The following is a 23,870-nucleotide window of genomic DNA, read 5'->3' on the forward strand; positions in this document are numbered from 1 at the left end:
ATTTATTTATGTATTTACCTTAATTTGCTTGCAAGAGTGTCTTTTTTGCCTTAAGGAAGGGTGGTTTCATGATGAAGGCATCTCACATCTTCATGTCTCCTTATGCCTTTTCTAATTCCTTCTATCTCTTCTTTAGAGGTCCAGTGGAAAGACTTGGCTTGTTCTTCACTGGCTTGTGGGACAGCACTTTATATTTGGCAATGGATCAGAAGGACTGAAGAGCACTTCTGCTCCCACCAGTGTTTCTTGGAGCTGCTAAAACAGGACCAATGAAGATGTTGACCAGACTCCAAGTCCTTGCGCTAGCTTTTTTTTCTGAAGGAGTTTTCTTTTCCCTAAGTGACCACAGCTTTGTAAGGAAGGAAATTAAGATAGAAGGAGACCTGGTCTTAGGTGGTTTATTCCCAATCAAGGAGAAAGGCACTGGGATAGAAGAATGTGGGAGAATCAATGAAGACCGAGGCATCCAGCGCTTGGAGGCCATGCTGTTTGCTATTGACGAAATCAACAACGACAACTACTTGCTTCCGGGAATTAAGCTTGGAGTTCACATCTTGGACACATGTTCCAGGGATACATATGCCTTAGAACAGTCTTTGGAGTTTGTCAGGGCATCTTTGACTAAAGTGGATGAAACAGAGTATATGTGCCCTGACGGCTCATATGCCATCCAGGAGAATTTGCCGTTGCTCATTGCAGGAGTCATAGGCGGTTCCTATAGCAGCGTCTCCATACAGGTAAGTCACAGGAACACCATCAGGTGAGAATTGTTCATCTGCAGTTACAGTGAGAGAACCACTGCTTATGTAAGTTTGTCAATAAAGCAAGTCTAAGCTTGATCACTTTACGGGTCAATCATCAGCAGATGATTTTTACTGAATTTATATTAGTTTGACTCACTCTTCAAAACACTTGCTGTAGTTCAAACCTCTGGCAGCTGTCCACTTCCTCTAGTTATGGTGTATCCTGAGGGTATCCAAAGTTTCCAAAAGTCTTGGTATTTATTTTGAATTTTGCATTTCCTGACACTTTTAAAACTCTTAAGTGCAGATCTCTGCTTTCTCATCAATCATAAATGATACCACCTGTGTTTCTGAATATATGTGTGCCTGCCATGCTGCATGAATGCAACAGTTGTCATTTAAACAATCTAGATTTAAAATAAAAGAATAAATCCTTATCTTACTTCCATTCACTCAAGGCTCAGTTTTGGGACTACTGCTGTTTAATATCTTTATGATAATCTGGATGAGGGCATCGAGGACATTCTCAGTAAGCTTGTGGATGACAATAAGGTGGGTGAGAATGTTCATCTGCTGGAGGACAGGAAGGCTCTGCTGAGGTATCTGGACAGGCTGGGTCAATGAACTGAGGCCAGTGGTATGAGGTTCAACAAGGTCAAGTGCCAGGTCCTGCACTTGGGTCGCAACAACCCCCTGCAGCACTACAGGCTGGGGACAGTGGGTGGAAAGCTGCCCAGCAGAAAAGGAACTGGGGATGCTGTTCAACAACTGGTGGAACATGACCCAGAATGTGCCCAGGTGGCCAAGAAGGAAAATGGCATCAGTATTGTTACAGCTGAGGAAATGGCAAAAATATTTCATTGCCTCCCAGAAACCCTGAGGGAGTCAGGCAGGCCTGTGGCGTCTTGCATGACATCTGTCAATCTGTCCCTTTGAAGCCAGTCTCTGGCAATCACTGATCTAAGAATAAATCCATATCTAAGGCAGTAGACTGGATGCAGAGCACATTGAATGTAATAATACAGTGTATATAGATGATTCATATTCCAAAATCTTTGGTTTGGAGCAGCTGTCCGATGGAAATTGGAAGTACTGATAAGAGGCTTTCTCATTCAGTACATGTAAAAATGGCAGTGTAGGTGTATACCTATCTGTATGTCATTCAATATTTTCAAACCTTATGAAGGATAATGAAACAATAGTTATAGTTACTAATACTCTATGATCTGTACAGCTTCCCTATAGTTGCCAATAGTTGTTCAAACATAAGATCTATAAAACAGTTCTTCAGAAAGATAAAAAAATAGTTTCACAAATCTTTCAACATGAGCATTTTCCAGCTAGAAAAGAAGTATTCAGTTGCTTATTTTCCCTTGGCATAGATTATGTTGGCCCTCCTTCAGTTTCTCTTTTCTGGCTTTCCCCTAGATTTCACACTATCTAGGAAAGACGTAATTAAGCCATTCACTCCTGCTGCTCATCCTGTTAAGTTAGCCAGTCACAACTTCTATTTCACAAGAAAATTCTTGTCAACAATAATAGACATTGAAGAGTCAAGCCTGAAGTTGTAAGGACTTTGAAACATTAAAACCAGGCATTTTGGTGCCATGCCAGAAGGAGAGACTACCCAATTTCAGAGCCACTCACCTGTGCAGAGTAGCTCCAGTAATAACTGGAATTGCACCGCTGCTGAAAGTCAAAATACTTCATCAGGCGTGTGTACAAGGCTCAGCATCTTCATTCCCTTTCTTTTCAAGCAGCACTCAGGATGCTGGATGCTTCCAGATGTAGCCCTGTCAAACATTTCTCTTTTGCTCAGAGCTGTAAACATCGTACAGTCCACAGTGCAGTTTCTTAGCCTTGAAATAAAATATGCTGAGCTTTTCAGACAAAAATTATTTATGGCTTTTTCTTTCCTTCTGTGAATTTTTCTTTATATTTCAATACATTTTCTTCCCCTCCTGTCACCCTCCCTCTCCTGTTTTTTTGTCTGGACAGCTGTCTGCCAAATCACTTTATGATGCTCCTGCTGTCAGATTTCTACTTCTTTCATTATCCTTCCACTAAGGAAAAAAGAATTTGCTGGTAATTCAGCAATGAACACCTTCCCCACTGAGTCAGTATGTGCAATAGGCATTTTTTGCAGAGTCTAAAAACAACAAGAGAATGCAGAATGCTTAATTATTTTCTGGTCTGACTAGGCTATTATCATTAATGATGATCTGGATAATTAGTTTTTAGATGTTGTGTTTGAATTAGCAGTGAGCCCAATCTGTACAGCATTTGATCTCTCAAAATTCAAGCCAGGATTCTCTGTCAATGGAAAAGCTTGTGATAAAATAAAAAATAAAAAAGTTGTTTTCATGAAATAAAATTCTGACTTGAGCTGAATCTGGGATCAGGAGGAGAATGCTTCAAAATTTGGAGGGCACTTCTTTTGGGTTCATGGGTTTTCATCTGAGGCAGGTTATCCACTCTTTCCTAGTTTACAACAGGAATTTCAAATGTTTTTTCCTTGGAGATGTTCAGTGACATTGTAAAAAGGACAAAAGAAAAACAGTGTTCATTTTCAAAGGAGCACCTGTATAGCCAATCCCAATGCCTTATTTGAAATACTTAGGTCAGTTCTTGTCAGGAATGTACTTGCAGAAGCAGGAATGCAATTATTCAAATGCTGGATTTGTTCTTCTCTGATTCTGAAAACTAGATTCATCTTCTGAAAATGAAGACTGGAGTCCATTCCCTGCAGTTATCTCTTAGAAAAATTAAGATATTACTTTAAGTGGGCTGGGCTTTCAATTTCCTTATCCACTATATTCATGTGTATGTAAGATTTTTTTATGCTACCGGCTCACAAGACCTCCAGATCACGGCAATGAAAGTTATTTCCAAGTTAGAGCCTCATCCAGTAAAAATGGCAGAATAGAAACCAGTGCCCAGCTGTCTTCTCTTCAGTTCTTTGCTGTGTCTCAAGTAAACTCTAACAGAACCGCTGGAGAAGGTTTAACGGTACATTACCACTATCACAAAAGCTAAGGCCACTCCATGAGTGACCATCTGGCATGAAATTCAGAGTGTGTACTCATTTACTGGCAGTCTTTTCCTGGCTGTCATTTCTCCTTAGCCACAAAAGTCTGCCAAAGACTCACGGAGCCTGAAAGCTAATCACATCCATTTCCTTCCTCCAAGGATAAACCATCTTTCAAACAGAGTCTTAATGACAGCTTGTGGCTTCTGTAACCACTGAAAATAGCACAAAATCCTTAGAAGAACTACACGTAAAAAACCCCCCCAGAACATATGGGGCTCTGTCCCACTGTGCGTGGACCCAGCGGGGGTACGGGCAGGAGAAAAGTGCAGGGGGCTGCAGGGGTTCACCAGGAACCCCAGTTCACACACGCCATTTGTGCTCTGCTTATGGAGGAGCTTTGCATTCAGCTGTGCAACAACAGCCTCTCCTGATTTTGTGCTTGAAAACTAAGCCAAATCCTTATCAAAAGATCTACTCTGTGAGACTGACCACCTACCACTAGCGTTTAAGCCACACGTGCCCTTGCCAGCTTCCATGTGTCTCCTTTAAACTCTCTCCCTCCTTTATCTTTGTTGTGCCTCTCTCTCTGCTACCTCTCAGCCAGATCCTCACTGTTTGTTCCTCTCTTTGTTTCTTCTATTCCACATTCAGAAACTGAACAGCCACTAGGTTGCGATTTGCAAAGTGCCCAAAGAGCACTGGATATTTCTTTCCTAGAGATTTCAAAGGACTGAGAGTACCTCCCTCTGGCTGGCTTCTTTGAAAATCCCAGTGTAACTGATTCCTTTGTAGTCCTTTTGATTTGGGTTTGGGATTTATTTTTTTCTTCAAAGTGACCATTTTCTCCTTTTGCCAAGGGGGAAATTACATGATTTTACAGAGATGGATAAGTAACCGCTGAGATCACAGGTGTGAAGGAAGAAGCCCTACCAAAGAATCATAGAATTATGAAGATTTGAAAAGACCTCTAAGTTCATCAACTCCAACCATTAGCCCACCACTAAACCATGTTCTCAAGTGCTACATCTACAGATTTTTTGAACACTTCCAGGGATGGTGCTTCCACTACCTGACCACCTTTTCAGTGATGAAATTTTTCATAATGTCTAATATAAACATCCCCTGGAACAACTTGAGGCCCTTTCCTTTTGTCCTATCACTTGTTACCTGAGAGAAGAAAATGAACCCCATCTGTCTACCACCTCCTTTCAGGAGGTGTAGTGAGCAATAAAGTGAGCAATTGTAGGGAGCAATAAAGTGTGCCAAGGATGTAACTACAAGAGAAGTAGACAAAAATAAGAACTGTCTAAGGACATCTGAGCATCACCTACACTCATTCTAACCCTTCTGACCAGGACTTACACATCAGTTAATGAGTCTCGAATAACCATATTTATCAATGATAGCTTTTTTTAACTCCAGAAGCAATTTCATGCTTTTAGAACCATCAATCCCAGTTTTAGTATTTTTTCTGATCTTTTGTAAATGTGACATGAGTCACTCACAATCAGGTTTATGAAGTCTTTGAGAACAGTTGCACTCCTCATGCAAAGCAAAGCCTTCTGCACAGGTCTCTTCTCAAGGTGCCAGCTTAGTGCTCAGCTTACTTCAACAGTTAATGCTGTGTGGAGGCAGAGTGCATATGTGACAGCTCACTGTGCCACCCCCTGCAGGAAAATAAGAAAAAAAATTTCCAAAAAAATTCTTCTCTCGAAGTACATTTCTCTGCATGCCCTCCCTGGTTTACTTTTTATTATACAGGACAGACACGCATATAAGAAGAAATTCCCAGTTCCTCTGCAGAAATTGTAGATGTTATTGTGACATCCTTATTACTGACGTTCGTTTCAGAGATGCAATTATTTCACAGTTTAAACACTGTTTCTCTGTGTGTTACAGCTATTGACTCTCCTGCAAATATTTCGCTATATTTTTCCCAGCTTCATTGCCTAAATTTTCAGAAGAGCAAAGCTAAAAACAATGTTGCCTTCTTCCCTCTCCCTGCTAATAAAAAGTGCCAGACAATTTTTGTTTGATAATGAATTATCTTCTTCTGAGTTACCTTTTGGAAGGAATTTTGTTAAGGAACATTACTTATGAACTAGGAGACAGTCTTCTTAATACCAAAGAGTGAGAAAGCTGATGAAAATCACTGCTTCAGTCTTGCAACGTGTGCAAGACAGACTGGGACTCCTAAATAACCTCACAGCATCTGGCTTCATTCCTTGCAACTGATCTTTTGTTGATTTAAAGAACTGGGATATTGGCATTACCAATTAATTCCTGGGGCCAGAGTTTGAAGTCCAGCTAAAGCCAAATGGGTGTTTCCTGCTGTATGTCATGTCACAGCCCCTGTGACACTGCCTTTCATAGTGCTTGTTATAATATCCCAGACACAGCACCCACAACCTTAAATGGGCTATGGAGAGGTGATGTTCCACCACGATAAAGGTTTTTCAATTCTGAAATCAGCTTAAGGTCCTAATTTCCCTTTGAAAACAAATCAGAATTTGAAATGAATTTTTTTTGGAGGGGGGGTCTCAGCTGGGCAGCTGCATTTGCATCATTGAACTCTCTCACTCCCTAATACTCCCAAACTACATTAGTATGTCAGAAGGGCCCAGACTGAGTCACACTGGGTCACATTGTACCCAGGCAGGAGCCATGCCTTTGAGCCTACTAAATCCCAAGAAAACAGGGAAAGTTATGGTGGAGCCAATCTCTTCAGTATTTCTCATATTTATTGCCAGTGATGCAATCTGGCAGCACGGTAGGCTCACAGACTGCTGGGCATTATCTGCAGAAACATAGCCAGTAGATAGATGGAGTTATTTCTATTTATTCTCATTGGACCACATCTGAAATGCTGTGTCCGACTTTGGGCCCCTCAATAAAAGGATGATTCAATAAATACAGATATGATCATGGGGAGGAGAATCTGAAGCACATACCCTACTGACTGTTTAGCCTGGAGAAGGGAAGGTTTGGTGGAAATCTGGTATGAGCTTTTCAGTATGTACGGGTTTATTCTCAGGAACACAAAGAAAATGCTTTTATTGACATGATGCATGACAAGAGGACAGAAGAAAATAGTTATAAAGTGAAAGAAGGGATATTCTAACTTGATGAAAAGTGTACAAAGCAGGAGTTGGGATCATGGGGAGGTTGCACAGGCCAATGGAGGCAGATGACTGGAAAGATACCTCATTTTGTCTTTACATTAGGTTTATGCTCACCATCTATCACACACCCACATCCCAGCCCATTCAAAACCAGTGTTTCTTTCCTGCCTTTCAAAAATGGTGCTTTCTGCCAAAATTTTGGTATATATTTGGATTTAATAAACAAGAAGAATTTAAATAAGAAAAAAACCCTGTATTATTTATGGAATGAATGTTTTAGCTGTAGTTTGACCTCCAACTGCCCAAATAATAGCAAAAAGCTGACAATGTATACCATCACTTAGGAACTATATGCAACATACACTGGTAGCAGTACATGTTTCTTCAAAGCAAGAGCTCAGCCTCTGTGTTATAGCAATGATCTAAACATTAGGAAATCTCTGGGAAATGGCTTTGCCATGGTCTTGCTGTGGGAATCCAGACAAAAAACTTATCCCCAGAAATAGAAAGACTTTCTCAGGAGACCAAAGGCAGCCATGGAATCTCCATAAGGATGGATTGCAGCTCAGAGAGGCAGGGATTTCTCCAGTTTCTCCATAGAGACAAACCTCCTTTACCTCAATCCTATTCTGCTCTGCAGGCTAATTTATTGTCTGTTCAAAACAGGCACAGGAGCTCTTGCCTGTCTCAAAGGAGCTCTATGAAATTAAATTCATTAAGCCATGTTAAGTCTCATGAGATTCTCGCATGGTTAAATTTCAGGAGAGTAGAGAGCACTGTCATCTAACAAGGGGCCTCCTCTGTCCAACAAATGTGCGATACACGCTTGTGTGCTGTGTTAAGAAACCCAATCTGTTCTAGCAGTTTTGAGATTTAACTTTTTTCCGAAATGTTTCTTGTGTTCTTCAGTCCCATACACATTTAAACAATCCGTGTAGCAGTCTCTTGGCCATTAAAAAGGAAAATTTTAATAAAAACATCAGAATAAATCCTACTGCCACCAAAAAAAAGTCCTATGAACGCTAGGCAAAATGTTCAATGAGATTCAGTAAATCATAAGACAGACCAAGACTACTAGGACATGAGGGTGTTACCTCTCTGTCCCCATTTACCATCATTCAGGACTCTTGAATGGCCATAAATACAGTCAGAAACCAGGTTTGTGTGTTTGATGGCTGTACCTAATTCATGGCTCCTTGCAGGTGCTTATTATGAAGCCATTTTCAGTGTTATAAACAAGATTGGCAATTTCCCACAAGCATTCATCCTGTCCCTGGTGCTCAGAGAAGTATAATTTACAGATGTGGCTCCAATGCTAGGAGAGGGACATCAGTATCCCCTGGCACTGCCCTGGCCACTCCATTTGCAGGATTTACTGGGGCAGTATGTCCCTATGGAGGGACGTGGCTCACACTGGACTTCCTGCCATGCTCATGTTGGGCAGCGAATTACCCACCATCCCAGCAGATGGGTGAGAGCCAGGTTTGCCTGGGAATTGGACACTTTACCACAGGACAGTGGGTGCACTAATAAACCCAGCAACGTGAGGGAAAATAAAGGTTTCCCATCGCAGTGAATGCTGACTATGTCGACACACTTTGTTCACAGCAAGCTGTGCAAAGCGACTGTTCTGGTTTGCAGATGCAGAACATCCAGCCTTATTTTCAAAGGTATCTGCAAAACCCACTAGTTTTGACAGTAAAGAAACCTTAAGTGCCAACATATGGATTTCGGGCACTAATTGCATGCACCATGACTTGAATTAAATTGCTGCCTGGAGCTTTGCCAAAATAGGTTATTTCACTTAGCAAATGCCGGATGTACAGTGCAATTTTGAAGTTGTGGCACACATCCCAAGGCAGCATGGAGCTATGGTGGAGGTGTGCCTCAAGTGATTCAATCTCAGTGCACATAACTCTGGTTTACATTACACTGTCCTCTGCTACACTGAACCTACTACACAAAGTCTTAGATATCAGCTCCTCTCCAGGATGTGTTACCTGTGCTGTTATCTAGTTGGTCGCTTAATCAGGATCTCAGAATCAGATATTCAGATCAGCATGGAAATGTCTGGAAAAAGGCACTGTCCTGAAACCAATTACATCAGCTAAGTTCCTGAGGCTTGAGCTCTTTTGGCAAATTAGTCCCTAAAATCAAGAAACTACAACATTCCAGAAAATCCCCAGCTTGAGAATTTCAAGAAGAGTGTCCTGATCAGAATTAATAACAGATACAACTTCACTGAACTCCTTGAGCAATCATAGTTCTCAGGGATGACTGGGTCACTATCCTCTATAATTAATCAGACTTTCTTATATTTTATAATTTTTAGTCTATGAAAAACTACCATCTGGACAGCTTTGCAGTGAAGAGCATTACAGCAAACAGCTATAAACACACAAAAACTTCTCCCCAGAGCACAGGAATCAGAATTGCAGCAGTTTGCAGGGACCCTAGAATTATAGTGACCTCCAAGGCTGGGGGCCCCTGTGTAAACTGGGAATGTAGTTCTGTTTCCCTGTATATGGGTGCTTTTGCAGCTTAGACTAAAAGAAAAGCAAAACAACAACAACAAAAATAAACACACAAACAAACAATAAAGAAGCTGCTATATTTGTTAGGAGCATCTTTCTGTGAGCTGAAGGCTTGTCTACACACTGAACAGCATTGCTTGAGCTGGAAAATGGACTTCTTTAGCCAATTTGAGGGCAAAAATGTAGAATGATCTGTGTGCATATCCTCATTATGGTTTGCTAAAATAAAATAATTTCTGCTAGAATAAACTGTGACAAGAATAGCAATTCCAGCCCACACAGTTCTGCAAGAAATGTTCCATAATAGCTACACAGAGGACATTCTTATTACCAAATCAGAATGCTCTTGTTGAGAGAGGACATGTGAACCAAATCATGTGGATGTGTCAGCATGTAGTCAAAGATAAAAAGCCACAGAGACTCAACAATTCTCAAAGCACCCATTGTACCTTGGTGACAAAACAAGCCTCTCTGCCCATCCTGTTGCTTTAAAGCTGTTCATTTACATCACCACGATGGAAATTAAATCCCACACTTCCAGTATAAGGCATTTTAATGTGTGTTACTACCTAGCAGGGAGGTTAAGGACACATTGGCAGCTTTCTGAGGGATGGTAACTTGTTCAGCCACAGTACTTCCCATCCTGTACCCACTGGTAAAACTACAGAGCATTAGATAAAGCTCCCTTCCAAGAAGTGTGGAGAACCACTTTTAGCGGTTTGTTTTGTAAAGGACTTCAGCTACCACAAACACAGCTGAGATGCCAGGACATCCCACCTGCTCTTCCCTGGTGTCCCAGGACAAGGACCTCCTGAAGTCCTCAGTTCCATGTGTCCCAGGGGTTGTGAAAGTCACTGTACATGTATGGTTGGCAGCAGAGTCTGGCCCAGATAAGATTACACCAGTTTACAGGGTGAGATTGAGCCACAGCAGGATACTAGTCCAGTGTCTGTGTTACAGAAAAAACAGAATCTAAATCTATAAAATCCCAAGTAATACAGTTGGTTTTATTGCTGAAAAGCAATAAAATTCTTCTGGGTTTTTGGAGTTTTTTTACCAGACTGTCTAATTTGCTACTGACGTCTGAGTCCTCAAAATCTGCCTGTTCCACAACATGTTTTTCAAAACAGTCCTTTGCCTTTGAATTCTCACAGACATAGTCTGTGGTTGGAGAAATATCTAGAGAAAATGATTGGGCAATTTTTGATAATTTTCCCTTAGGAATCTCAAGTACACTACTGCTTTTCAAATGGTTTTGTCAGGCTGTACTCTCAGCTTATATTTAATTTACTGGACACAATTTCCAGTGACCAAGGGCAGAACTCCAAAATCTTCCCTTTGTCATTTAAGAAGCTATCAAAGGAAAAAAAATGCCATAGCCGTTCTTGAGTTCTTTCCAGATATGATCAGGAGCTACAGTTCTATGAGAGCAACAGAGTAGATTTGGGAATAAGCATTGGAAATAGCAATGTATGAAAAAAAAAAAGAAAAAAAAAGCACACAAGAAGGGCAAATAGAGATTAATAAAAGTTTTTATTATTTATGAAAAACAGTAGGTCAGCATGACATTGTGCAGTACTTGAAGAGCACTAACATGCAACAAATATACCATTTCTCAGGAGGTCTGCAGTCAGAACATCTCAGGAAAAAGAGTTTAGATGAGTAAAAGCTAGGAGAGCTTGAATAAGTGGGATCAGAAAGTTCTCTGAACGGCTGTCACATCTGTAATATTTACACTATGTCTTATTAGTGTATTTAGTTATCAAATACAGTGAATCTTGGACAATATGAACAGCAAAGGCATACAAATCCCCAGACCTTAATAAGGAACACAGACTGAGACTGAAGTGTATTGTCCATTTGTGTCTAATTCTCTGTTGATTTAAACAGACCCAATTTCACAAAAATAAATGTCCTTTACAGTTCCAGTAGAACCCAGGGAATTAACTGGGCAGCAGAACAGGTTTTGTGCTTATGCACAGTGCACTGCTCTCACTGGAGTTTATCAACATCCTCTATCAACACCCTCAATCTGTGACTGTCAGAACACATCTTATTAAAAAACACTGTTAATGCCTTTCCCTGGATATTTCTGTCCAATTTTATAAACACCACTCTTTAACAACCTGTGTTTTCTCACTTTCTCTCCAGGTGGCAAATTTGCTCAGACTCTTCCAGATCCCCCAGATAAGCTACGCCTCCACCAGTGCCAAGCTGAGCGACAAATCCCGCTACGACTATTTCGCACGGACTGTGCCTCCGGACTTCTACCAGGCGAAAGCCATGGCTGAGATCCTGCGGTACTTCAACTGGACTTACGTCTCCACAGTTGCTTCAGAGGGCGACTATGGGGAGACAGGGATCGAAGCCTTTGAGCAGGAAGCTCGCCTGCGCAACATCTGCATCGCCACCTCCGAGAAGGTGGGACGGTCCAACATCAGGAAGTCCTATGATGGCGTGATCAGGGAGCTGCTTCAGAAGCCCAGCGCCAGGGTGGTGGTGCTCTTCATGAGAGCGGATGACTCTCGGGAGCTCATTGCAGCTGCCAACCGTTTCAACGTTTCCTTCACCTGGATTGCCAGCGATGGATGGGGAGCACAGGAGAGTATCGTCAAGGGCAATGAGCGCATCGCTTCTGGGGCGATAACCTTGGAGCTTGCTTCCCATCCAGTTAAAGAGTTTGACAAGTACTTCCAAAGTCTCAGCCCTTACAATAACAGGCGCAACCCCTGGTTCAAGGACTTTTGGGAGCAAAAATTCCAGTGCAATCTGCAGAACCGAAAACCACATAAAAAGGCTTGTGAAAAGCACTTCACCATCAACAGTTCCAACTACGAGCAAGAATCCAAGATCATGTTTGTTGTGAATGCTGTGTATGCAATGGCCCATGCCTTGCATAAAATGCAGAGGACTCTCTGTCCAAATACCACCAAACTCTGTGATGCCATGAAGCATCTGGATGGCAGGAAGCTGTACAAAGATTATCTCCTGAAAGTAAACTTTACAGGTAATAACTTCTCTTTTGGTACACAAAAAATATCATTGCAATTAATGAAATGCTCATCAGTCACAGTAACAGCTAGCTGAATTCCTGATAGAACTATTATCACAGTTCAGACCAGGGTGGTACCCAGGCAAGGCCACCCCTCTCACAAGAAGGCAGAAAGAAGGACAGGGAGCTTGGGGAGAACCATAAAAAAGCAGCTCCATGCTCCTCCTGCTCCCAGCAGAAGGGAGAGGTGAAGGTGGCAACAGCTGGTCTTGGCAATGTTACCCTCCATCTTCTAAAAATTCCACACACCAACATCCATTTAATTCGCAGCCAGTCTGGGCATGTCTGGAAGCTGATGGTCATTTCACCACCTGCTACACTAGGCAGCCGCTTGCTATTCCCATGCCAAGACTTGGCCTTTTCTTTCTCATTTTGCTATGAATTTACATAATAACTGGACCATGGCCAATGGCCAATGTCCTTGCATTTCCTATGTTATGGAACTACAGGTTTAATGACAAATTATAAAAGAGCTGCATTAAATATGTGCAGGAGAAGTGGAGAGAGGGGTGGACAATCTGGGAATGATATGAGCAAATTTCATGGGGACTCACCATGCATCACATGATATCTCTGTGTTTTTGCCATCACATGCGGCTGATCTTAGCTTTGTGATTAATATTACACCATAGCAAGGTTAAATAGATCTACAGAGGAAACAAGTAAAGTGTAGAGCATCCTGTCTTTTTGCTGTTACGTTTCTAACTTTCTTCTGAAGCATCTAGGTTGAACTTGCATTTCTATGTATTATTAAGCTGATATTCTCGGCTGAATGAGTTGATAGTAAGGAAACATCATGCCGTGCCTTGTGTGAGAACTAACTCCAATAGGAATTGAAGGATAAATATGTGTAGGATTCAGCATTTTCAGTCCCAGGAGATCCTCAGTAATTGTACAATGCTAACAGCACTGGAAACTACGTGAAACTGTCATATTGGAGCTTGAACTTTTCCCTCCTTTAGAGGTCTTAGCATTTGCTTCAGACCATCTCTAGATACTACTAACCACATCCCTTGTGTTTTTCTCACTCCCAGTGGGATATGGCTAGTGTAGCCAAGTATTCCACTTTCTTGGGTACTTGCTGATGTGCCTTCCAGCATATGCTGCAGAGCTCCTTAGGATGCCTGGTCTCCCAGGATCCTGATACCTGAGTAGCTGACAAGTTTAGAGCACATCAGGAATTCCTGCAGCCCACGTACCTGGATTTCTTTACCACGGAAATCAAGACGGGACAGATGAGACTGGTCACTTGCTGCATTTTATCTCTCAGGAAAGGGTTCAGCAGGATGCAGGATCTTGGACATGCTCTGGTAATATAGATTCAATCACAAAGGAAAAGTAACACAAGAGCAGCTGGAAAGTGAGATGCTTCAAACCCTCATCTGGGTGCTGCATGCAATGCAGCTGAATCCACATGTCTTGCCTGAGCAACATGATGCTTATGTGCATCATGTCATTGGTCTCCTAAAAAAATGCTGTATCAGTGAAGACAGTCACATACCATGATGTATACAGATACCTAGACAATGTACACACAGCATATGTCAAGCTGTCACTGCATTTGATTTGTTTATTAATTTCACAAACAGCACAAGTCAGAATGAAACAACCTTTTTGGTTTTAGACCTCTGGAAATTAAGAATTATCCTTTTTCCTTCCCCTCCTCACAGCACTTAAAACATCAAAACTATTTTCTCACTTGCCTACACCTATCCTCAGAGATGCTTGAATGTCCCCAAATTGTTGAAATCAATTGATTTTAGGAGAACAGCACTTCATGGAAGCTGGTTCCTGGCATACTGATCACAAGGGAAGGCAGAGGTGTACAGCCTGCTTCTGTCCTTGCTAGGGAGACACTTCAGGACAGTGATAACCAACCACAATGTGCAGGTACTTTAATATCTTAAATTATTTTGAAACTTTTTCTGACACCACACGTATTTTTATGGGCTTGAATGCATACACTGTAACAGAGTCCAAGTTTAGCACCAAGCAATCTTGGTTCCAGTAGAGGATTCTTAATCATTTTTCTTCAGATTATATTCAGATATTTTTTAAGCACCAAAGCATATTCCCACTCAACATCTAGATACAAAGTCAAAATAGCCCCAACTTTCTTCAACCAAAACTCCAGGAAAATATTTGTTTAGCTACAGCCAGAAAAAATAATTTTCATTTTGGCTGAAATATCTTTTATACTTTTATGATTTGGAAGTTGAAGCTGTTAAAGATGGGAAAAAAAGAATGAAGCTTGTAATTTTGCAGTTTTGAAAACAGAAGGCTCTTTTTTTGAACAAAATTAGTTTTAAAGTCAACATGGAAATCTTTGAAACTCTGAAGAGCTTTCATTTCCAATTTAAAACATTAAGAAACCTGTCAAGTTCTTTTCCAGTGGCTTTGTTCCTTATATATTTTTACCAGATTACAACATAATTTGCTCATCTCATTTCTTTGTTATCAGTTCTTCCATTATAATGCAAATTCCTGTTTTAATGTAAGTTATTTTTTAAGAAGGCGTATGATTTTTATGTGGCAAGTTAATCAGCAAATCTCCCATGCCTTCTTCCTTTCAGAAAGGTGTGAAATTTTCATACATATGTGAAATTTTTATACATATAAGTCTTGTCATTGATTTCTAGGGGACCAAGAATTATCCTTTCCTCTTTCCTGGCTGAAGAAAGTCTTTGGGTGTGTTGCTAATGGAAAATGAGGACCTTGCTGCATGGGACATTTGATCAATGATATTCTCATATTTCCACCTCCAAATCTGAGAATGTTTTCCCAGTGCAGAGAGAGGATGGCCTGGAAGCTACCAGTCCATCAGGTACACTGCAAACAAGTCAGGTTTTACTCTCTTCTTCAGCCTGGGTAGAGATTTACACCCACCACAAGGAAGCAGGCAAGAAACAGAACAGTGATAAGCAGATTTGCAGACACACAAACAACTATTTAAGCAATACCTCCCCTGCTGAAAGGCAGAGGTACACATAGATGAGCCCTGCATGCATAAACCTGCAGGTTTCCATGAAAGAAATCTGGGAAACAGCCCTGAAAGTATTCTCCCATTTTCCAGGAGCATCTGATGGTGCATTTCAAACACACCAGTCTGAGGAAATGATTAGGTGCATTTATATGACTGGTGTGGGACTGTGCAATTTTAGACATTTACCCTTCGCACTCAAATTAATTTTGGTTAGTCTTTGATTGCAGTTAATGGAGGGGATCAGCACTGACAGCGTGTGCTCCAGCCCATGTGAGGTATGGTTTGCCCCTACACCTCTTGCTACTGACTACAGATGGAGCATAGAGCAACTAAGATTTATTTTCACTTGCCATTTAGCTGAAAGCCTGAAGTGAGGCTCTCAGGCTCAGCAATAATGTGATTTGCAGGGAAATACTCAGGGACCAGCTAGCAGCAGGGTTGGAGTATAGGACTGGCCAGGATCTGTGCACCCTCATGCTGCCACTGATGCTGACATGCTGTGTGACAGCTATTCCATTAATATCTCTGGGGTCCTACTTATTTCTCCTTTTTCATTAAATTGGAATAACTCCACAGAACTGAAGTGTGGCATTAAGACAGCATGAGGTTTCATTCCTTATTGTCTGTGAGATACACCAAGCACATAATTTTCTTGCAAGTCAGTAAGACATATATGACAAATGTCATGATATCCTGAATCTTTTCAGCAAGGAAAAAAAGAAACACCTGTACCTGATTCCAGTTTCCAGCAGGAGGATGCAAGAATGCAAAGCCCCTAGATAAATGCACTCACTCTATCTCAGTGCTTGTTTGGCCTTTCAAAGAGATACAGGCTGGTTCATCTTCTTGATCTTCCCATTCTCTGCGTTCCCTCCTGAGGGCACAAGTGCAGCACTTGATGTTCTGAATCATGATGCTTTTCTGCTGATAAAGAGATGTTGGTTCAAGAGGCTGTTAACTTGTATTAACAGAACAACAAAGAAGTGCTGAACAAAAGTAAAGGGCTCCATGGGAAAGAGCATAAACTCAACTTCTCACCACACCCAGCCATTGCTTGGTGAAGAGTAGAATACAGAGGGGACTCTGGAGGGCACAAATCCGGGGGTGAACCCCAATATAAGTCAGAGCTGCACATATCCAGAAGCCTTCCTCCCTCACAAGGGTGCGGGGGACAGTGCAGCAACCAGCTTTGCTAACTATTTTAGCTCATTTAAGCCACCAGGAGGACAGAGAAAAGCAATGTTATCACTGCCCACAGCTCTACTGCAAGCCTCACAGAGTTTGTCATATGCCAGGATAGTGAGCGTTAGCACAGCCAGTGAGAAAGGGTTGTCCATCATTTGGGACAAGTAAGTGGCAGGCTACTGCAGAGCTGTGCCCCACATGTTGCTACCTGGTATAGCTGCTCTTCCAGGGCATTGGACTGGAGGTGAGGAAGGGCAGTGATGACATTTGAGGACCAGCATTAGCTCCATCAGGGCCAGGGTTGCTGAGCTGGCTGTGCAGGATGACAGCCTTGTCACCCAAGGGTGTGGGGTTGGGTTCCAGCTGTTCCCTCTGCAGTTAGCAGGGCTGATGGTATCACAGAACTAACTCTGCTGCAAATCTAGTGTAAGAGTGTATGGGCAGAGAAAGGTTGGATTTTGGGATGTATGCATGTCCACCTGTCTTGTGCAGCTTTCTGAATCTCCACAGCTAATGGTTGGAGGAATTTAGCTAAATTAGTAACCTTGGAAAACAAGGCAATAAAAATTTTAGGCAACACATATATTTATAGTACTCAGTGTCTTTTCCTACCCCTTTCTTTGTCCAAAGCTGCAAGAGTCATGTCCCTTTCTTGTTATGTTCAGAAGTGCATCTCTTCTCCAGCCAAGCCTGTGTCATCAATCTTAGCTTATACTGGGCAAAATCCTCTCCGGTAGCTAACCCGAATGACTACTCCAAATGAGAAAAGGGTTGTAAGTCAGGTCTGATTTGTTCCCTTTCATCCATTGGACTTTGTGACAAAACTTTTATTTCTCCCTGGTCCTACGTTTCTGTGTGATTTACTTCCTTTTTTTTTATCTCCTCACTATGCCCCTGTAAACACTCAAATAATATGAAGCAGAAACACAAATTCACCTTCTCATTTATTCTGGAACACTGATGACTTCTGTTGTGGGAACGTAATTTCACAGACCATTTCCATCATAACTGTGCCATCCAAGTAAGAAAGAGCTTAAAAGTCATGGTCTCCAACAAGCAGATGTCACCTCACTTCTGAGCACAGCAGCACTGCATGGTACCTGCTCTGGGATTTAGCCATAAATATTTCCTGTCAAAAGTTCACTTCAAAACTCAATGTCTGACCAGGCTGCATGGAGCACAGACCAAAAATTCTGCATTTGCTGTCACAGGCAGATTACAGATGCAGAAACTTCAAAGGAGTTTACAGCAGGGAGTACCTGTCAGTAGATGTGCAGGCTAAAGACAGAGCTCAAAGCCCAGGCTCTGCAGCAGAAGGCCCCAGTACTCTGCCATCGCACCCAAAGAGCTCCTTCTCATCAGGTCAGATCCCCCTGGCCTTCAGCACTCAGTCAGCAGCGAGGTCCTCCTGGTCTTCCTTGTGATGCTTATTTGTAAATGAAAACAGAACACATCTTTCAGGTGAAGGCAAAACTTACATGTGCAGAAGGCATCTAACACCCTGTTAATCATAAAAGTTGTAAAAGTGTAATTCATGATGGATTTGTAGCTAAAAAAGCCAAGGAAAATGTAGAGTGAATTCCCCAAGATACTAATTAAAAATACACATGAAAAAGATGTCTAGGATTTATAGGAAAAATTACTACCTTTTCCTGGGACCACAAATGTGTCGTAGAATTTAAAACTTCACAAGCAACTAAGGGACAGTCTCTGAAAGTACACTTGAGATTTGCTGTTTCAAAGCAGAGGAAGAGTTGAACTTGCACAGTATTTTCCCATATTTCTCTCTGTATTAGAGTTACATTTGTGTATACACACAGAGAGCTCTAGTGAGATTTTGATGGCCTGGTATTCCTGGTGGCCCCATCTACTTTCTTCTTACTCCAGCTGTCTCTTCACAGACCTCATGGGGATGTGCAGTTTCTTTCTGTTGGGCAAATTTAGTGCTCCAAGGGTAAATAAGCTAATCTCTGCTTAGTCCTTACTGAAGCTTTTCATATGTGTATATATTAATATATTTATGTAATTTATATATATATATGCATTTTTATATATATTTAACTATATATACTATAGATTCATAATATATAGAACTATAAAGTTAAAGAATAAATCAGGTTGGAAGGGTACTTGGGAGATCTCATCTTTCTGATGGAAAGAAAAACAGCTGTTCAATCAGAACAATTTGCTTAGGGCTTTCTAGATGTAAACTGGCCGAAATTAAAATACTATAGAACCTTTTCATCCCCTAGTTTAGTTTTGAGGTATCATGGTGGCAAACAACTGCACTCTGGATATGTTGTGTGTCACATGCTGCCCCATGTAAACCGGATACCTGGGCTGGCAGCAGGACACAGGCATCATCATCTCTAGGGCAAAACTTCCAAATAAAATTTTCATTAAAATTTCTCTTGTCATGATAGCAGGTCAGTGACCTACCTGTTAGTGGTGTCTGCTGTCTAGCCAGCAACCATCATAAAATGCTGCTTTTTCATGCTTTCGTTTGGCACTAATTCACAGTAATTAGCCTGAGTGAGCAGGGCAGAGGTTGAATTGTATTTTTACCCCTTGAGATAAGCTCCAGCATCTGAGGCCAAGGTGTGCTGGGCCATTGCTCCCCATCTAACTCAGAAGCAAGGTACTTCTGCCTGCAGCCACCACTTCCACCACTGCCACCACTGTCACCACTGTCTCCACTGCCCGCTGTCACCGCTCTCTGCCTGACCTGGGCACTGAGCTCCCATGGACAGAAAGATGAGAAATGTAGCATTAGCAGGACACAGAGCAGCAACAGCTTTTCTTCATCCTCAGGAAGTCTCTGAAAGTATGTTGCCTTCGGCCTTTACCCAGCTGGGTGTCATTCCTGGAAAGCCTGCAGAAACCACAGGCCAGCAATGGCCCCAAACTTGTTATAGTGGCATATTTAGGTGAAGGTGCTTTGACATTCCTAAAATTGCAAATAGCTCTCCATCTCAGTTTCCTCTGCTTGAATATTTAAACAACCCACCACTTCAGCTGAGCCATGAAATACTGAACATAAAATTAAATAGTCTGTGCCTTGTATGTAAATTATAGTCGGCTTATCTCATATTAATAATGTAGCTTTTAGGCATCCATAAATCTCTAGATATCACAGCATCCATGAGAATGTGTAAATGAGGATGAGATTAGACACCCTGTGTTTATGGAGAAACACATGACTGACAAACTGAGCAACGATTTTCTTTCAGATCACATATTTGAGAGACAGAAGGTTTGGTAACCTAATTTCTCTAAATCACAGACTTCTGTGTTTGCCTACTGCTGGTTTTATAATAGTTATTGTTATTATTTTATCTTTTGTTTTGATGGAAAATGTCATGTGAATCCCAAATACCAAGGGTGTGCACATTCCAAGTCCTCAAAGGAGCAGGAAGTCTCATACAACATTTTCATCCCCCAAATATGCACAGTCCCCTTTCCAGTCCTACTGAGGTTTATGATAGGGGGCAACCATGGGATTATATTCTTATTCTTCATGCAGATTTTCCTGTGAAACACATTCACACATAAGTGATGTCAGGTCTGCTTCTTTCTTCTTGTGGCCTGGCAGGACAAGTTATCATGTGAGAGAAGAATTTGGTTCAGGATTTCTATCCCTTACATTTTAGCATCTAATTTGGCTCCAAAAAGCCCAAGGGAGGACCAGATTCTTCTGTACTACCTGCTACAGAAGAGCAGTTTAGCACTTTCATGACTAATATCAGTTAGTCTCACTTGAATGCTGAGATATATTTTAGGGGCTGACAAAGGTAGAGGCTGTGCTCAGAACATGACCACGAAAGTGTTAATGAGTATGAGGACAAGGACACGAGAAGGAGATTCCATTTTACTTTTTTGATTAATCCAGATGTGTTCTGGACTTCCAAGGAGTTCGAGAAAATTGGTCTTTCCAAAAGGTGATGAAGAAAACTACAGAGAGTCACAAATCCAGATGTCTAATCCCATAGATAACTAAATGTTACGTTATTTTTACAAAACCTCTATCGTTGTTGGCAGCTAATAATCATCCTACAAAGGCAGAAGTGAAAGCATAATCTGTAGAAAAGTATCTTTTCTCCTAAAATAAAGTAAATATCACTACATCCTTGGAAGACACATTTTCTCCACCCAGTAGAGCACAGTGTAAAGATATTCCCAGGCTAACACTGACTAAACAGGAAGAAGTACCACACCAGTATAGTTGCATTAGCATGACACTGACACTCAGCCCAGCCTGGTGTTGCAATCTGGACACGGGTCATGGTCTGAATCCTCTGTCACTTCCATGTAGCAGACATGTCTCCAGACACACCTGTCCCAAGATGACTGCTGTACTGTACTTGTTAAACTGCAGCCCAGATGAGCTTGTGAATCTGTTTCAGCTTTCTGTGAAGCCTGAACTGTTCCCTTCAAGCTTGTCTTACCTGTTTCTGATTCACAGTGCAGGAAAAAACCCTCAGTGATACAAGTCTCCTTCTCTACCTAAAAGGGAGAAAGAAACTCAACCCAAACTCAAAACAGTCGTGTTTAAATTTTTCCACTAAAATATTTTTCCCCAATTTTTTTTTGTTTTTCAAAAAGCAATCAGGTCTATATTTTCACAGAGCAGAAACTCCTTTTGCATATGCATATTCTTCACAAACTGACCTTCTACACAATTCCCATCAACTGTAAACTGGATGGACCTGGCAGAAAAACATGTTTGACTTTCTTTCATTTCCTCATCTGTCAGAGCCATGTTTCTAAACACCTCTAAAAGCATCTCAGATAATGTCTACTTTGGCATCACTGCACCATTTATGGTTATTTTGTTAGCAGATATAGAATATAATAGAAAAATATATTTCATTTCTGCTATCTGGGTGAGTCATTTCCTTTTGTTTCCTTCTTCCTGCCATGAAAGTATATTTGTCTGAGCATATAACAAGTAAAGACAAAGAATACTAAAATTCTTCAAGGCACAGGGAACAGCACACATATTCATGCAGAGGGGTATCAGAAGCAGAGAAACTTCTAGCAGAGATGTTCACAAAACCCTAGCTGTAGCATGGCTCAGGCACAGGAGCAATCCTTTGATTTGCTTTCTCACCTCTTGCTCCAGCCATGGATAACTCTCCTGCTCACTGCTGGAATGCAAAGGGTTTCAGCACTAAGCCAGAAATTACAATGTCTCCAAATATAAATCCTTAAACTTAAGACGTGTTTCATAAAGAAATTACCGAGATCAAAAATTTGGTTTGTAGGGTCTCCACACAAAAACTCACTCTTTTCTGAGTGCCTGGGAAGAAGAGCTCAGAGCCAGAAGCAGTGGATATGGGAATGGTGGTTGCAAACACCCAGTAGATCAAAAGCAGAGGTTGTTGTACCTCACACTTTGAAGGCCCCTGTCCCCTCAGTCTTGTTTCTGCATTTCATCTCCTACAGTTCTGCCCATCTTTCTACTTGGCAATAAATTAATTGTCTCATCTCTTCTAGACTAATGACACATGTATATCTAGCACAATGCCTACAGAAGGAATGCAAGAACATTTCTGAAGGCTGAGAGATATTCATTTTTTAAAAGTATATGTGCAATTGCTCCTCAATTCAATACAGGTTTCATGCAGTACATTTTTCTATTTGAGGTTATACACAGATTCCAGATAATTTGATGGAATAAACTAATGCAGCAATTCCTTTGCATATATTAAATATTTACCACTTTTGGGGCTGAAATATGAGGCTTAGCTAAGAAAACCCCATCATTTTATCCAGGGAAGGAATTTTACCATTCTCAGAGGAAACAGGGAAACTGTGTGAGAACGCTGAGGGAAGCACAGCCTTGAACGAAGTCCTCACACAGAACATATGTGCCACAGGAATCCCATGTAACTCTGAGAGAATATGGATTTTCAGGGTGGAATGTGATTCCTAAGGGCTACATCTGATATTACAATGACTCTGTGACCCAGTATCAACCACACTGTTTTATAGGAAGTTTGGACTGAAAGACACACACAGGCCTGCACACACACATACACAGTCACAACAGCACTCACTCACTGTTCTTTAAATTTATTGAAACCAGTCCTAAGATAGTAACTTGGTGTATGATTGTTGAGTTTGCATTTATAAAAAGTGCACAGCAAATCCAAAAGCAGCAATCATTCCACGCCAAAGGGAAGTGAGAACCTCCTGGTGTTGAGGTAGCAACACTGATGAGTTCCAGCATCCACAACCGGGGGACAGTCCTAGAGCGATTCTTCTCTCAATTTTGCCTTTGTTCTTTTACTTGCAGAGGTCATGACTGACATTGTACCTTCTTATTATCATTTTTGTCTTTTCACCATCCACTGGATATTTTGCATATGCTGCACACATGCTCTTCTTTATATTGATTATGCCCTAAAAATCTAATCCTAATCCTAATCCTCTCTTCTTCCCAAGGTTAAATTTCTGTAGTGATCAGTAGCTGATTGTGTACAGCTCTGAAGCCTCAAGCATCTTCCTGTGCTTCTGCTACAGAACTCTCTTGCACTCTTCCTGTGGGGACGGCTTCTTTGTCGCCCTTTATCTTTTACAATAGGTCTTAAATTTGCTCCAAACATTAGAACATGCTTGATCATATGCAGAAGTGTGTGGAGTAGGGTTGCTGGACTCTTGTAGCCTAAGCAGCAATGACATCATTGCCTGTAGCAGCCAAAGGTTGTGCTCTTATGGTTCCTTCCCTTGACATAAATAACTATACACCATGTGCCCCTATAAATAAATTTTGCCTATGGTTTCTGAAAAAATAGAATTTTTGCATGACATTTCTTTATTGTCCTGATGAATGGAGAAGCTGATCACTGCTCCAAGTGATCAGTTTTGTGTCAAAGATTGGCCTGCTGTTCCAGGATAAGTCTCCACCAGACAGTGGCTGATAAAACACTGTATGAAGCTGCTATTGGGAACTGATGGAAATGTGCTGAAAAAGTTTGTTAAACTTCCTCTACTGCATTTGTGTATCTACTTGAATAAATAGCTAATGGCTAGTTAATGCTCCAGTAACTGAAAGAATAAAAACCCCATCTTTAAAGGCTCTTTGGAGAAGAAATTATCTCAAATCAGAGGAAGGTTTGCGGCAGTGCTGTTGATGTCCTTTCTAGATCTCTGAAACACTTTATCAGTCAAAGCCTATCAGTGTGCCTCTGCTTCCACCATAAAACAGACAAATAAAT

At 41.3% G+C, this 23,870-nt stretch overlaps 1 protein-coding gene across 3 annotated transcripts in view; it reads left to right on the forward strand.

Annotated features, from left to right (window-relative positions):
• The window catches only part of LOC114002719 (metabotropic glutamate receptor 3), a 103,391-nt gene that overhangs the window by 57,489 nt on the left and 22,032 nt on the right, over positions 1-23,870 (forward strand). For all 3 annotated transcript variants that reach the window (XM_027748916.2, XM_027748920.2, XM_027748919.2), the window contains 2 exons: positions 137-737; positions 11,582-12,437. In XM_027748916.2, coding sequence (XP_027604717.1) covers positions 270-737; positions 11,582-12,437 — 1,324 coding nt within the window. In that variant the 5' untranslated portion in view covers positions 137-269. The remainder of the gene's footprint in view (positions 1-136; positions 738-11,581; positions 12,438-23,870) is intronic.

Source organism: Pipra filicauda, unplaced genomic scaffold (assembly GCF_003945595.2).
Source record: "Pipra filicauda isolate LSUMZ 115617 unplaced genomic scaffold, ASM394559v2 scaffold622_size210553_pilon, whole genome shotgun sequence".
NCBI lineage: Eukaryota > Metazoa > Chordata > Aves > Passeriformes > Pipridae > Pipra > Pipra filicauda.